General features: G+C 38.8%; 1 protein-coding gene across 2 annotated transcripts in view; it reads left to right on the top strand.

Moving 5' to 3' along the window:
- Positions 1–14,088, top strand: part of Iws1 (interacts with SUPT6H, CTD assembly factor 1) — a 44,888-nt gene that overhangs the window by 14,288 nt on the left and 16,512 nt on the right. For both annotated transcript variants that reach the window (XM_042685178.1, XM_042685179.1), the window contains exons 3-9: positions 580–1,717; positions 3,060–3,252; positions 3,780–3,837; positions 7,840–7,934; positions 9,200–9,350; positions 11,250–11,332; positions 13,598–13,727. In XM_042685178.1, the coding sequence (XP_042541112.1) occupies positions 580–1,717; positions 3,060–3,252; positions 3,780–3,837; positions 7,840–7,934; positions 9,200–9,350; positions 11,250–11,332; positions 13,598–13,727 (1,848 nt within the window). The remainder of the gene's footprint in view (positions 1–579; positions 1,718–3,059; positions 3,253–3,779; positions 3,838–7,839; positions 7,935–9,199; positions 9,351–11,249; positions 11,333–13,597; positions 13,728–14,088) is intronic.

Raw genomic sequence — 14,088 nt, 5'->3', positions numbered from 1 at the left:
AATTTTTTCTTTTGATTTCAACTTTATAAAACCCAAGAATAGACATTTGTAAAGGAACTTGATTACATACTTGCTTGTTTTTCTTTGGAATATAGGTTTTGGAGAACTAGAATTATATAAAGGAAGTAAGGCATTTCTTTAAAATCTGGCCTTAGGTGTATGCTTTTCTATTTTATTTTATTATTTTATTTTTTTTGTTGTCTTTCTCCTTCAGGAGAGTAAGAATTCTACATTTAAGTGCACACATTTATCCATTTAAAGAATTGTTGAGCTGGGTGCTGGTGACTTCATGCCTGTACTCCTAGCTACTCAGGACGCTGAGATTTGAGGCTCACGGTTCAAAGCAAGCCCGGGCAGGAAAGTCTGTGAGACTTTTATCTCCAATAAACTGCCAGAAAACCAGAAGTGGTGCTATGGCTCAAGTGGTAGAGCGCTAGCCTTGAGCTAAAATGCTGAGGGACAATGCCCAGGCCCAGAGTTCAAGACCCATGGCTGGCCAAAAAAAAAAAGAATTGTTGAAAAAATTTTAAAGTACATTACCGAAGTTTTTGTATGTTACTAATTTCCTTATTCTTTCAGAATGAGCCTAGTGATGGAGAAGATGGCCTGATGAAAAGACACCACGTGACAGACTCTGAGAATGATGAGACTTCAAATCTTAATGCTAGTGATTCTGAGAGTGAGGGGCTACACAGGCCCAAAGACAGTGACTCCGAATCTGAGGAGCGAGCAGAGCCTCCTGCAAGTGACTCTGAAAACGAGGATGTCCATCAGCATGGGAGTGACTCTGAGAGTGAGGAGCCCCAGAAGTTACCTGGGAGTGATTCTGAAAATGAGCTTCTAAATGGGCATGCAAGTGACTCTGAAAACGAAGATGTTCAAAAGCATGTTGCCAGCGATTCTGAGATAGAAGAACTCCAGAAGAGTCCTGCCAGTGACTCTGAAACCGAGGATGCTCTAAAACCTCAAGTCAGTGACTCTGAGAGTGAAGAACCCCTCAAACCCCAAGCCAGTGATTCAGAAAATGAGGAGCCCCCCAAACCTCAGACAAGTGATTCAGAAAGTGAGGAGCTTCCGAAACCTCGGATCAGTGACTCAGAAAGTGAAGATCCCCCAAAGCATCAGGCCAGTGACTCCGAAAATGAGGAGCTCCCCAAGCCCCGCATCAGTGACTCAGAAAATGAGGACCCCCCAAGGCATCAGGCCAGTGACTCGGAGAATGAAGAGCTTCCAAAACCCCGAATTAGTGACTCGGAAAGTGAGGACCCCCCAAGGCAACAGGCCAGTGATTCAGAGAATGAAGAGCTCCCCAAACCCCGAATTAGTGACTCGGAAAGTGAGGGCCCTCCAAGGCATCAAGCCAGTGACTCTGAGAATGAGGAGCTCCCCAAACCCCGAGTCAGTGACTCCGAGAGTGAGGAGCCTCAGAAAGGTCCTGCTAGTGACTCAGAAGCTGAGGATGCCTCAAAACACCAGCAGAAGCCAGGATCTGATGATGACAGTGAAGGGGAGAATAAGGAAGAGGGAACCGAAATGCAGAACAATTCCTTTCATTCAGATAGCCATACAGACAGAAAAAGATTTCATAGCTCCGACAGTGAGGAAGAAGAACCCAAGAAGCAAAACAGTGATGATGAAGAAAAAGAGGGAGAAGAGGAGAAAGTAGCAAAACGAAAAGCTGCTGTACTTTCTGATAGTGAGGATGAAGAGAAAGCGTGTAAGGAATTATTTTGGCCTGAAGCCTTCCTTATTGTTATGACTGGAACAGTGTGTCCTTTTCTGTTTGATCGGTCCTTGTTATTCAATGGATATCCTAAAATAGAGACATTCTTTTTCTCTGGTTATCATTAGCTGAGCTTTAATTACATTTTCTTTGACTTGTTCTAGCAGCACATACTGATTTCCAGCTATCTTGCTTGAGTAGGTTAGACTAGAAATCAATAGAGGTATAAAAGATTCTCTTTTTGGGGGAAGGGTAATGTTTCAACCTCAAAACCCTTGACTGATTCCAGAGTTAGTAAGGTTCTCTGAGATGGCTGTTTCACTAGATCCCATCCAAGCAGAAACTGAAATTCCCCAGTTACTTTTCTTCATATGTCAAATATTGTCATATACCCACATACAGGCAGGTTTGGGGAGGTTCTGTCGACATACTCCATGGCTCTGCAAATGATACAAGTCTTTACTACCTTGTACTCCATTTTTACAGGTAGTAATATTTATCAAATGACTTTTATTAAACTTACCTATTGTGCAAAAGACATATTCCTTATAAGCTGTTCAATATAATAGAACAGAAAAGGAGTCCTGCTTGTATTGCCATTTTGTCAAGAAGATAAGAAATTTTTTAACTGTCTAGCAACAACAAATAACATGGAGACTATTCCTTAAAAGGAGCATCCAGCCAGTGAACCTGTGGTTCATGCCTGTAATCCTAGCTACACAGTAGACTGAGATCTGAGGATCACAGTTCAAAGCCAGCAAGGGCAGAAAAGTATGTGAGACTCTTAACTCTAATTAACCACCAGAAAACTGGAAGTGGCGCTGTGGCTCAAGTGGTAGAGTGCTTGCCTTGAGCTGAAGAGCTGAGGGACAGCGCCCAGACTCAGAGTTCAAGCCCCATGACTGACAAAAGAAGTATCCAGTCCTGTTTAGTTTTGGTACTGAGCAGCATGGGAAGGATGACAAGCCTGCCCATTAGGCTAAGCTACTTTTCTCCATCCCCTGAAGGAAGGGTGGCTTTTGGTGTCCACTTTATATTGATGATTTCTTTTGTCTTTAGGTCACTTTTTCCTAAGCAAAATAAGATAATGTGAAGGATGTCTCAGCCTTTTAGATTGTTTGTTTCTAGTGCTGAAAATGGAACCTAGGGCATCATGCATGTTAGGCAAGTCCCAGTCTACCACTGAGCTAGTTTTTAAAAATTGTTCCTTTAATTCTGAATTATATGTTAGGGGTGGTTCTTTGGTTTCTTTTATTCCAGTTAGTGGCATTTTAAAACACCTGTTGAGCTTTATCATATAGCTATGATGAAGTAAGAAGATGATTTTCTTTTACAGCATCAGCAAAGAAGAGTCGTGTTGTCTCTGATGCTGATGACTCTGACAGCGATGTTATGTCAGACAAGTCAAGCAAAAGAGAGAAGACTGTAGCATCTGACAGTGAAGAGGAAGTAGGGAAAGAATTATCTGATAAGAAAAATGAAGAAAAGGATCTATTTGGGAGTGATAGTGAGTCTGGCAATGAAGAAGAGTAAGTAATAGTAATAGTATAATGTGACTTTTCCAAGGTTCCTACTAGATAGTGGAGAGGCTTTTAGATTTTTTTAAACTTGTTTTAGGTTTTCTTGGTGAGGCATATATAACACTTTACCTGCCTATTTATATGATTTGGGGCATTTAGAATTTTAATTTGAACTGCTACAGACTGTACAAACATGGATAGATCTTAAAAATAATATTTTGAGAAGGAAGCAAATAAGGCATGCTATATTATTCCATTTCTACGCAGTTAACTTATAGTTAACTTCTAGTTCTGGGAGTCAGTAACAGTTGCTTCTAGGATGCTGATGTTGGAGGACTGATTAGAGCAATAAAGAAACTTTCTAAGAGGGTGGGATTGTTCTACATCTTAATTATGGTGCTAGTTACATGAACATGCATTGAACCGGACACTTCAGAGCTGCACATTTTACCAAGCATAAATTATGTCCTTTTTAAAAAAGATACGCATATGGGAAGAAAGCAAATAAATGTGTGCACATGTGTATGTTTTTCTAGAAATCTTATTGCAGACATATTTGGAGAGTCTGGTGATGAAGAAGAAGAAGAATTTACAGTAAGTATAATGGAAATGAGAATATTTTATTTTGTTTTTATGGCTTCAGTTCTCTGATTAGTGATACCAAAAAGGAGGAATAAATAATTATAATGTATTTTGGAGCAAAATCTATACTAAAAATTTCGAAAATAAAAGGGCATACAAAGGCATAAAATGAAAGTAACAGGAAGAAATGAATTGATGAGATGAAGGAACATATTAAGAGACAACAAAAGGTTCTATACTAAAGTAGAGACATGCAGTAATTGTGGAATTTCCAACATTAGAAATGGATGTCTAGTTAACCACGACTGACCCTTCTGCTGTGGACAGCTAAAAAGCATTTGTAAGCCCAGTGGTTAGTGGCTTAATTGTAGATATTCAGGAGGCCTAGATCTGAAAGATTGGGTTTGAGGCCAACCCAGGCAGACAAGTCCATAAGATTTCATCTCCAAAGGAATCAGCAAAAAGGAGAGTTGGAAGCATAGTTCCAGTGGTAGAAGGCTAGCTGGGCAAACCAGCCAAGCTAGCACAAGGCCCTGAGTTCAAACTCAAAGAAAAAAATAATGCATTTGGAAACATGCCTATCATCTAAGGAACAAGGTAGCAAGAAATAACTAAGCCAGGCTAGGCACCAGTGGCTCACGCCTGTAATCCTAGCTACTCAAGAGGCTGAGATCTGTGGCAAGAAAGTCCATGAGTCTCTTATTTCCAGTTAACCACCAGAAAACTGGAAGTGGCACTGTGGCTCAAGTGGTAGAGTGCTAGCCTTGAACTGAAGATCTCAAGGACAGTGCTCAGGCCCAGAGTTGAAGCCTCAAGATAAAAAAAGAAAAAAAGGAAAAGAAAAAAGTAACTAAGCCAGAAAACAAATCTAATGTGGTAACCCAGCATTTAGATCTGCTTTTTTTTTTGTGTGAGACTTTGTTTATCAGGCCAAGAGGCTGCTTATATTTTTTATAGCCTCAAAGCTTGCTTGGAGATAAAATTTGAAGTTTAAGGTCTGCTGAAGTTAGGAGACCCTGAAAACTCTATACCTTGGATTAGCACTCCAAAAAGTAGCACCATAGAATTAAGATGACTTTGGAAATAAAGTATTTATGCTGGGCTGGGAATGTGGCTTAGTGGTAGAGTGCTTGCCTAGCATGCATGAAGCCCTGGGTTCTATTCCTCAGTACCATATCAACAGAAAAAGGCAGAAGTAGTGCTGTGGCACAAGTGGTAGAGTGTTAGCCTTGAGCAAAAGAGCTCAGGAACAGTGCCTAGGCCCTGAGTTCAAGCTCCAGGACTGACAGAAAAATAAAATATTTTTGTTTAGATTTTAGGTCACTTTTAAATTATGTTTCAGACTATACAACCTTACACTCAAATCTGGATATGGTTTGTTTTTAATATGTTCAGTATATAAGGGAGCGATAGTAACAAAGGACAATAAAAACAGACTAGGGAGCTCTAAACAATGCCTTTAAGATGTGTATTCAAATAGATGAAAAGAATTCATCAGAGCCAAAAATGTTTTAAGGGACAAGACAGACTTGGCAAAGTACCAAGTAGATATTTCAGAACTGTATAACTTTACTAATACAGTACACTGGTCTTCTAACTTCTTGGAAGGCAGAGACAGGATATTATTTGAGATGAGCTTGGGAAAAGTTAGGGAGGGCTTAGGGGAATGGCTCAAGTGGTAAAGCTCTTGATGTCCTGGGATTCAATTCTCATTACCACAAAAGGGATACTGAAGAAACCTTTTTTGTAAAGAAAATTGGTAAACTGGAAGATAAGGAAATTGAAGCAGGAAGATATTCTTTATTTATGTGTTCTTCAGCTCACGGCGAGCGCTCTACTGCTTGAGCCACAGCGCCACTTCCTAGTAGTAGTTTTTATTGGAGATAAGACTCTCACGGACTTTCCTGCCCGGGCTGGCTTTGAACCTTGATCCTCAAATCTCAGCCTCCTGAGTAGCTAGGATTACAGGCATGAGCCACCAGCGACAAGCTAGGAAGAAATCCTTATAGAAAATGAAATAAAAAATAGATGATTGTACATGAGAAAGGTTAACATGAACACTGATGTACCAGAGAAAGGTGAAAAATACAAATAAAGCAGAGGCAATATAGGCAGAAATGATTCATGAAAGCTATGCATTACACAAATTGCGAGGATTAATAGAAATCTATACTTAAGTAGATTAGTAAAATGCAATAAGTTAAAGAAAATAGAGTAGATGATTTTAGAGTTCAATATAAATGAAAGGAAAAAAAGGAATTCATTGAAGGAACTAGATATTAGGAGATTAGGCTCAAGTGGTAGAGTGTTAGCTGTGATTGGAAAAGTAGAGCCAGAGTACAAGGTCCTGAACCAGCACAAAGCCAGAGTTCAAGCTTCAGTACTGATGTGTGTACATCACCCCCCCACACACACACACACACACACCTGCAAACATGTGCCAGAGGCTTTGGACAGTGTCAAAAAGGTCATACACAAGTAAGCACTATAGTATAAAATTATCTTATCTTGGAGAGCAAACATAAACTTGTTTTAATGTTAGTTCAAGGGAAAATGGTAAATTGTTCAGAAGGCCTCTGTGTGACCAAAAAACAAAAGACATCTCAGGGTTGGGAATGTGGCTTAGTGGTAAAGTACTTGCCTAGCATGCATGAAGCCCTGAGTTCGATTCCTCAGTACCACATAAAAAAAGCTGGAAGAGGTGCTGTGGCTCAAGTGGTAGACTGCTATTCTTAAGCCAAAAAAAGCTCAGGGACAGTGCCCAAGCCCTGAGTTCAAGCCCCAGGACTGGCAAAAAATAAAGACATTTCAGTGTGGCATAATAAAGACATTTTAGTTCATTAGTTTTTTAATATGCAGTGAAAAGTAGCTCAAGAGTTGGAAAGGTGGCTCATCGGTAGAGCGCTTGCCTAGCATGCATGAGGCCCTGTGTTCCGATTCCTCAGCACTACATAAACAGAAAAAGCCAGAAGTGGCGCTGTGGCTCAAGTGGTAGAGCACTAGCCTTGAGCTGAAGAGCTGAGGGATAGCGCCCAGGCCCAGAGTTCAGGCCTCATGACCGAACCAAAAAATACATATATATATTAATAAGCTTAGCTGGACACTGATGGGTCATGCCTGTAACCCTAACTACTCAAGAGACTGAGATCTGAGGGTTGCATTTTGAAACTAGCCTGGATAGGAAAAGTCAGTGAAACTTATCACTGATTAACTACCAAAAAAGCCAGAAGTAGAGCTGTGGCTCAAATGGTACAGTGGTAGCCTTAAGCAAAAAGTGGGTAGTTTCTAGTTCCTGAGTTAAAGCTCCAGGACTGGAACAGACACAAAAAAAGAAATTAAAAATTCAGAAAATTAGCCCTCTGTTACAGAAGCTTTACAAAGCTGTAATTGTACGCTGTTTGAGTTTTTTTATGCTGATGTTTGTTTGCCAGGTGTATGTTTTGTTTTTTCTTGGCAAGAGTAGGGTTTGAAGCAGGCCTCATACTTGCTAGGCTGGTACTCTACCACTTGAGCCTGTCTTCCACCTGCTATTTCATATCGCCTGGGATGATAGGTTCATGCCCTTGCACCCAGATATGACACAAAAAACAATTGGGATAATCTATAGAAGAAAATTCGGCCAGTCTCAAAAATTTAAATACACCTAACAGTATCAGTAGGCAAATGTGTAAACAAATTACAGCTATAGCTATATGTAGTTGTTTATAGCTGTATGAAGGTGAAGCCTTGAAAAATAACTATGTTAATAGAGATTAGAGTTAATGAAACTTGGAAAGTGCAGACCAATGTCTTCTATCCACTGCTGCCATTTGGATAGTGTTCGATAGATATTTTGTATGGAAAAATATTATAATCTTTTGTATATGTAAAGGTGCTCATACTAATGTAGACTATTTCTGGAAGAAATGTGTAGTTTTTGTGGCTATATTTCTTAAAAAATACCAAAAGGGAATTATACAGAAGTAAATCTGTAAGGAGATTGTGATAACTTTGAATAATTCACTGTGCCTTTAGGGTTTTAACCAAGAAGATTTAGAAGAAGAAAAAGGTGAAACACAGGTAAAAGAAGAAGACTCTGATTCTGATGATAACATAAAAAGAGGAAAACAGTAAGTGGTCTTCTCTCCCTCTCCCCCTCCTATCTTCTTTCCTTCTTTCCTTCTCTCCTTTCAAGGAATTTTAAAGGGAACTAAAAAGTGAAGGCAGAGACTTGCTTTTCATTTTGGCTCCTAAGTTTAGAAAGAAGCCTGTTCCTGTATTTTTGCTTTCACCTTCTCTGTATGCATCACTGTCAGTGAATTATTTGCTGTCATTTTCCTGTTACTTGTGCTTAGGTTGTCTTAATTTGTGGTAATATGTCTATATAATAACAGACTTTTAAGTTATGGCACCATCTAAACTTGTGAAAATAACCTAATTTTTGTTTGAATCGAAAGCTTACATTGGGAGATGGAAGATAATGATTCTAAAGGTTTACCAGTGATGTACTGTGTAATTGTATTTCACTCATTTTTGTTAAGATAGTTGAGAACTGTGTCCAGAAAAGTCTTAATGCCTTAAGAAGGACCATACAAGTATAGAATGATTAGTTACTAGTTACAGTTGTATTGATAATGCCTTAATTCCTAGTGATATACAAGAATTCAGATGAATGCTAAATGAGTTAGGCGGTACTTTTGGAAATTTGAATTTTGAATTGATATGAATAGTAGTAGGAAGTGAGTCAATTCTTTTTCTTAGACATGGCCTCTTTGTAGCCCATGTTGGCCTAGAACTCATGACCTTCCTGCCTTAGTCTCTGGTGCTGGGATTGCAGATGGCATGTTTATTACAACTCTTATTTTTTGCAAACTGAGCTTTGAACTCATGCTTGCTGAGGGCATGTCCCTAGCTTTTTAAAGTATGGTCATTCTGATGAAAGCTGTAAAGGTCTGAGGCTATTAGGAAACCAGTATGTTTCTGTCTTGAGCTCAGTCAAACTGATTTAAGTTATGCTTCCTATTATTAAAAACAGGTTATATCTTCATATAATATACGACAAAAACATTCAAATAATACTCTCCTAGTCCCCAAAAGGCAGTACAACTAAAACTGAGTGAGGCCTTAAGTGAGAACCTCCACGTGCTTCTTCTGAAGCTGATAGTGCAGGTAACAATGTAGCACATGAAATTTTAGAGCCTTTAATGATGAATATTTGACTTAGAATAGGAGTTGGAATAGGAACCGCTGTTTGTTTCATAGTAGAGTCAAAGCATTTGTACTTTAAAAAAAGTACCACTTCGTTGAGTTAGAATTTAGCAAGTTGATGTTAATTGTAATAAAAGTAAATAATGAAAAGCACTTGTTTTCATTTGATGCTTTTGTTCCTGGTTAGCATGGACTTTCTGTCAGATTTTGAGATGATGCTGCAGCGGAAAAAAAGTATGAGTGGCAAGCGCAGACGTAATCGTGACGGTGGCACCTTTATTAGTGATGCAGATGATGTTGTGAGTGCCATGATTGTCAAGATGAATGAAGCCGCTGAGGTGAGGTGGTTACTTTTAGGCTCCTTCTTCTTTTCCTCACCAAATTGATTACGTGGCTTAAAAAAAAACAAAACTGTAAACTACCTTGAAGATACTTTCTTTTTTTATTTTTTTTTCTTTTTTTCTTTTTTGCCGGTCATGGGGCCTGAATTCTGGGTCTGGACGCTGTCCCTCAGCTCTTCAGCTCAAGGCTAGTGCTCTACCACTGGAGCCACAGCGCCACTTCCAGCTTTTTCTGTTCATGTGGTGCTGAGGAATAGAACCCAGGGCCTCATGCTTGCAAGGCATGCACTCTACCACTGAGCTACCTTCCCAGCCCGATATTTTCTTTTTTTAATAAAGTATTTACTGCTCCATATTTTAAGCATGAAATAATTTTTTTTGGGGGGGGGGCGTGTGTCCGGTCGTGGTGCCTGAACTCTGGGCCTGGGCACTGTCCCTCAGCTCTTTAGCTCAAGGCTAGCGCTCTACCACTTGAGCCACAGAGCCACTTCCGGCTTTTTTCTTTTTACTTATGTGGTGTTGAGGAATCGAACCCAGGGCCTCATGCATGCAAGGCAAGCGCTCTACCAATGAGCCACCTTCCCAGCCCCAGCATGAAATTAATTTAATGTCTTAAAAGTTTAATCATAGGTTTAGGGAAAAAGTGAAAAGACTAGTAAGTAAAATGATCTTTTTTGGTGGTGCTGGGATTTGAATTCAGGTTCTTCTGCTTGCTAAATAAGGGCTCTCTTAGTCCTTTTGCTTTTAGTTTTGTTTTTGTTCTCCTACTTTTGTGTAGGACTTGAACTTTTGATGTAGCCAGTATTGAAGGCATGTACCACCATACTGGGCTAAAATAAACATTTTTATTTTTTTATTAGCTTTGCTAATTCTATGCTTGTTCCTATATAAAAAGGGTTGTAGAATTGTGTGTCATTCTCTTATCCTGACCAAGAGACTACAGCTGACTCATTGCATTAAAAAAAAATCTTAGCCAGGCACTGCTTGCTCATGCCTATAATCCTATCTACTCCAGAGGCTGAGATCAGAGAATCATGATTCTATACCAGCCAGGGCAAGAAAGTACGTGAGACTCTTATCTTAAATTAACCACCAGAAAACAAAGTAGCATTGTGGCTCAAAGTAGTAGAGTGCTAGCCTTGAGAGAAAGAGCTCAGTGACAGCACCCCGGTCCTGAGTTCAAGCCCCACAACTGACAAAAAAAAACTGACAAATTATAAAAATTGGTAAAATTATAAGTCGACAAATCAGGTTCTTGATCTTTCAAACATTTGCTGACATATTAATGGACTTGTAATCTGTCTGAGACTTATTTCCAGACAACTTAAAGGTTGAAAGATCTAGCTAAAATAAAAGTGGCCCTGTATGTTCGATTATTAAAATGTACATGACAAGTATATTCTCTTTTGGGGGGGAGGGGATGTCAGTCATGGGGCTTAAGCTTGTGACCTGGGCACAGTAACAGGTATATTCTATATTTGAAGAACTTTATAATTTTTTTCCCAATAAAAAAATAATTTCTATTAGCTAAGTAAAATTGAAACTCTTCTTTGGTAATATATAACACAACTTTTAAGCCTGGAAGATTACTCTGAGAATAAACAAAAATTTCCGAGCTATAATTTTTCCTTTGAGTGAACTTTTGAAAACTTTAGTTATGCCAATATTTTAGATTAAAATTGTGCCTCTCAACTTGACATTGTTAAAAGTAACTTCTAATGGGTTTAACTAACAGACAATGCAGAGATAGGTGTTGTGTTATACTAAATTCCTTCCTTGTAAGAAAAATGATAATTTCTTTGAGAAGCTACTGCTTTATTTTAAAAGTTCTGAATTATTGTAGCTACAATTCATAGTTAATAACTGTTTTATGTTTTAAATCTTTTTTGTGATTAGGAAGACAGACAGTTAAATAATCAAAAAAAACCAGCACTGAAGAAACTAACTTTATTGCCTACTGTGGTTATGCACCTTAAGAAGTAAGTGTTTTTTTTTTTAATATGTTTCCTTTCATTGGAATGATTTTCATCCTATATACTGATATTTTAGGAAAATTAAATAATGATAGCCTTCACAGAAAAAAATTAGTAACATTTTCTGAATTATTTTTCTTTGTAGAATTTTCTTAATATAAACAGAACAAATAGAAATCTGATACTGTTGAAAGGAAATTTTGAAAACTACTAGCTTTTGTTTGTTTAGTTTTTGTTTGTTGGTTGTTTGGTTGGTCGGGCCTGGGGCTTGAACTCTGGGCTTGGGCGCTGTTCCTGAGTTCTTTTGCTTAAAGCTAGCACTCTACCACTTTGAACCACATCATCACTTCCAGTTTTCTGATGGCTCATTGGAGATACGAATCTCACAGACTTTCTTGCCCAGGCTAGCTTTGAACTTCGATCTTCAGATCTCAGCCTCCTGAGTAGCTAGGATTACAGGCATGAGCCACCAGCGCCTGGCTGTTTTATTCTTTATAGACATTTGGGGTCTGGTAGAACTGCACCTGTTTTCCTGATGTGATTGATAAAAAATAAGTGTGCTACACAGGGTTGAGGAACATTCAGCCCAAGGTTCATGTAAGACCCACAGTCATTTACAAAAGTCCACATGATCCTTGGTTGAAAAAGAGGTTGCCCACCTCTGCTGTGAAGCACATATTGTCTTCAGACATGTATCACTCTGTGTCACAATCATTGATCAATTTGTAATGATGCCTTGCATATTAAATCCTTGTAATTCTTTATTGGTTTGATCATACTCATGAGTAACTTTGCTTTCTCTTGTAATAAAGCTGCAGCCTAGTTTTGACAAGTGAAGAGATACCTTAGTGTATCAGTGAGCACCCAGCATGGCTTAGGACATGTATAAATAGAAAACGGCTTACAGCTGGGTATTGATGGCTTACCTGTCTAATTCTAGCTACTCAGGAGGCTGAGATCTGAGGATAATAATTCAAAGCCAGCCTGGGTAGAAAAGTCCATGAAATGCTTATTTCCAAGTAACAATCAAAAAGCCAAAAATGGAGGTGTGGCATAAGTGGTGGAATGCCAGCCTTGAGCAAAAGAGCTCAGGTACAGTGCCCATGCCCTGAGTTCAAGCTCCAGTAATGACATCAGGAAAATAAAGGTTTCTTCTATTTCGATTGGCAAAGCTATCAGTGACTTCCATATTTATAATACTGTTTTCATTTTATTTATTTTTTCTTGTGACAGTACCATGTCTTGAACTCAGGGTCTCACAGTCTTGGCTTGACTTGCTTACTCATACTTGGCACTCTACCAGTTTAGGCAAGCCTTCTAGTCCAGTATTTTGCTGATTAATTGGAGATGGAGTCTCTGGGATTTTTTGTCCAGGATGCTTCAAACTGAGATTATCTGATCTCAGCCACTCCAACAAGAATGACATATGTGAGCCACTTGTACCTAGCTATATAGTTTTCTTTTACTGTAATTCTATTGCATAAAATAGAATTTAAATATCTGTTTCATTGAGACCTTTTTCCTGCCCAGAGAACTAAATTCTCCTCAGTTTCCTCAAAAGAATAGCAGGATTCTGGATTCTCAGAACCAAAACTATTTGAGAATCAGTATTCTGATAGATTGAGGCTATTGTTTTTTTAATAATTTGAACTTGACTGTTCTTACCCTCTACTGTTCATATGGGTATGAATCTACCTCATATACATTGTTTGTTATTTTTTGTATTAAGAAAATTGTCTTTGTCAAGTATATACATTTCTTAAAAAATAGAAGCTAAGTTTCATATGGCTTTTGGAACCAGAATAGAAGTTTTCTAAATACTGAGTGTACATAAGTGACTTTTGGGGGCGTGGGGAGGTTGGTGCCAGTCCTAGGGCTTGGACTCAGGGCCAGTGTTTTCCTTGACCTTTTCCTTTTTTGATCAAAGCTAGTTCTCTACTGCTTGCACCACAGCTCCACTTCTGGCTTTTTGGTAGTTTATTGGAAATAAGAGTCTCACAGAGAGGGACAACGCCCAGGCCTAGAGTTCAAGCCCCACAACCGGCAAAAAAAAAAAAAAAAAAAGAGTCTCACAGACTTTCTTTCCTAGCTTTGAACCACAATTCTCAGATATTAGCTTTATAGTCCTCAGGATTATAGGTGTGATCCACTGGTTCCTGGCTTGTAAGTTTTTCAAAACAATTTTTGAGAACATTACTGTTTAAGGAAGGTCAGGGAATCACAATGGAACTAAAGTTCATACTAAACTTTTTACTATTATCATTATTGCAGGCAGGACCTTAAAGAAACATTTATTGATAGTGGTGTGATGTCTGCCATCAAAGAATGGCTCTCACCTCTACCAGATAGGAGTTTGCCAGCACTGAAGATCCGGGAAGAGCTACTGAAGATTCTACAAGAGGTTAGTGGCAGACAGTCCATTAATTCTTCCTTTGTTACCTAGTGTGGTTTCGTATTATCAGGATCTCTGTATTTTGCCATGTGTCTATACATTTGCTCGCATGCAGCCTGTCAGAATAGGAGTTTGGAAAAAGGAACCTATCTAGAAAAGTGAGCATAAAATTTCATGTAACTATAGTATTGAAAGAAAGTAATCTTGGAATATTTGTCCTGTAGAAGAGTAGACGAATAATTGTTCTGGGGACATACTTGAAGAACACCAGATTTAGGGAGTTGATTTTTTTGGGCTTTGACCTAGTCTTCCTAAAAGATGATGCTACTTGAGTGTTCTGGGTACATGCAAGAGCAGTAGTGGCGCCAAA

This window comes from Dipodomys spectabilis, unplaced genomic scaffold (assembly GCF_019054845.1).
Source record: "Dipodomys spectabilis isolate Male_0828 unplaced genomic scaffold, ASM1905484v1 ptg000094l, whole genome shotgun sequence".
NCBI lineage: Eukaryota > Metazoa > Chordata > Mammalia > Rodentia > Heteromyidae > Dipodomys > Dipodomys spectabilis.
This window is presented reverse-complemented; position numbering and strand designations above follow the sequence as displayed.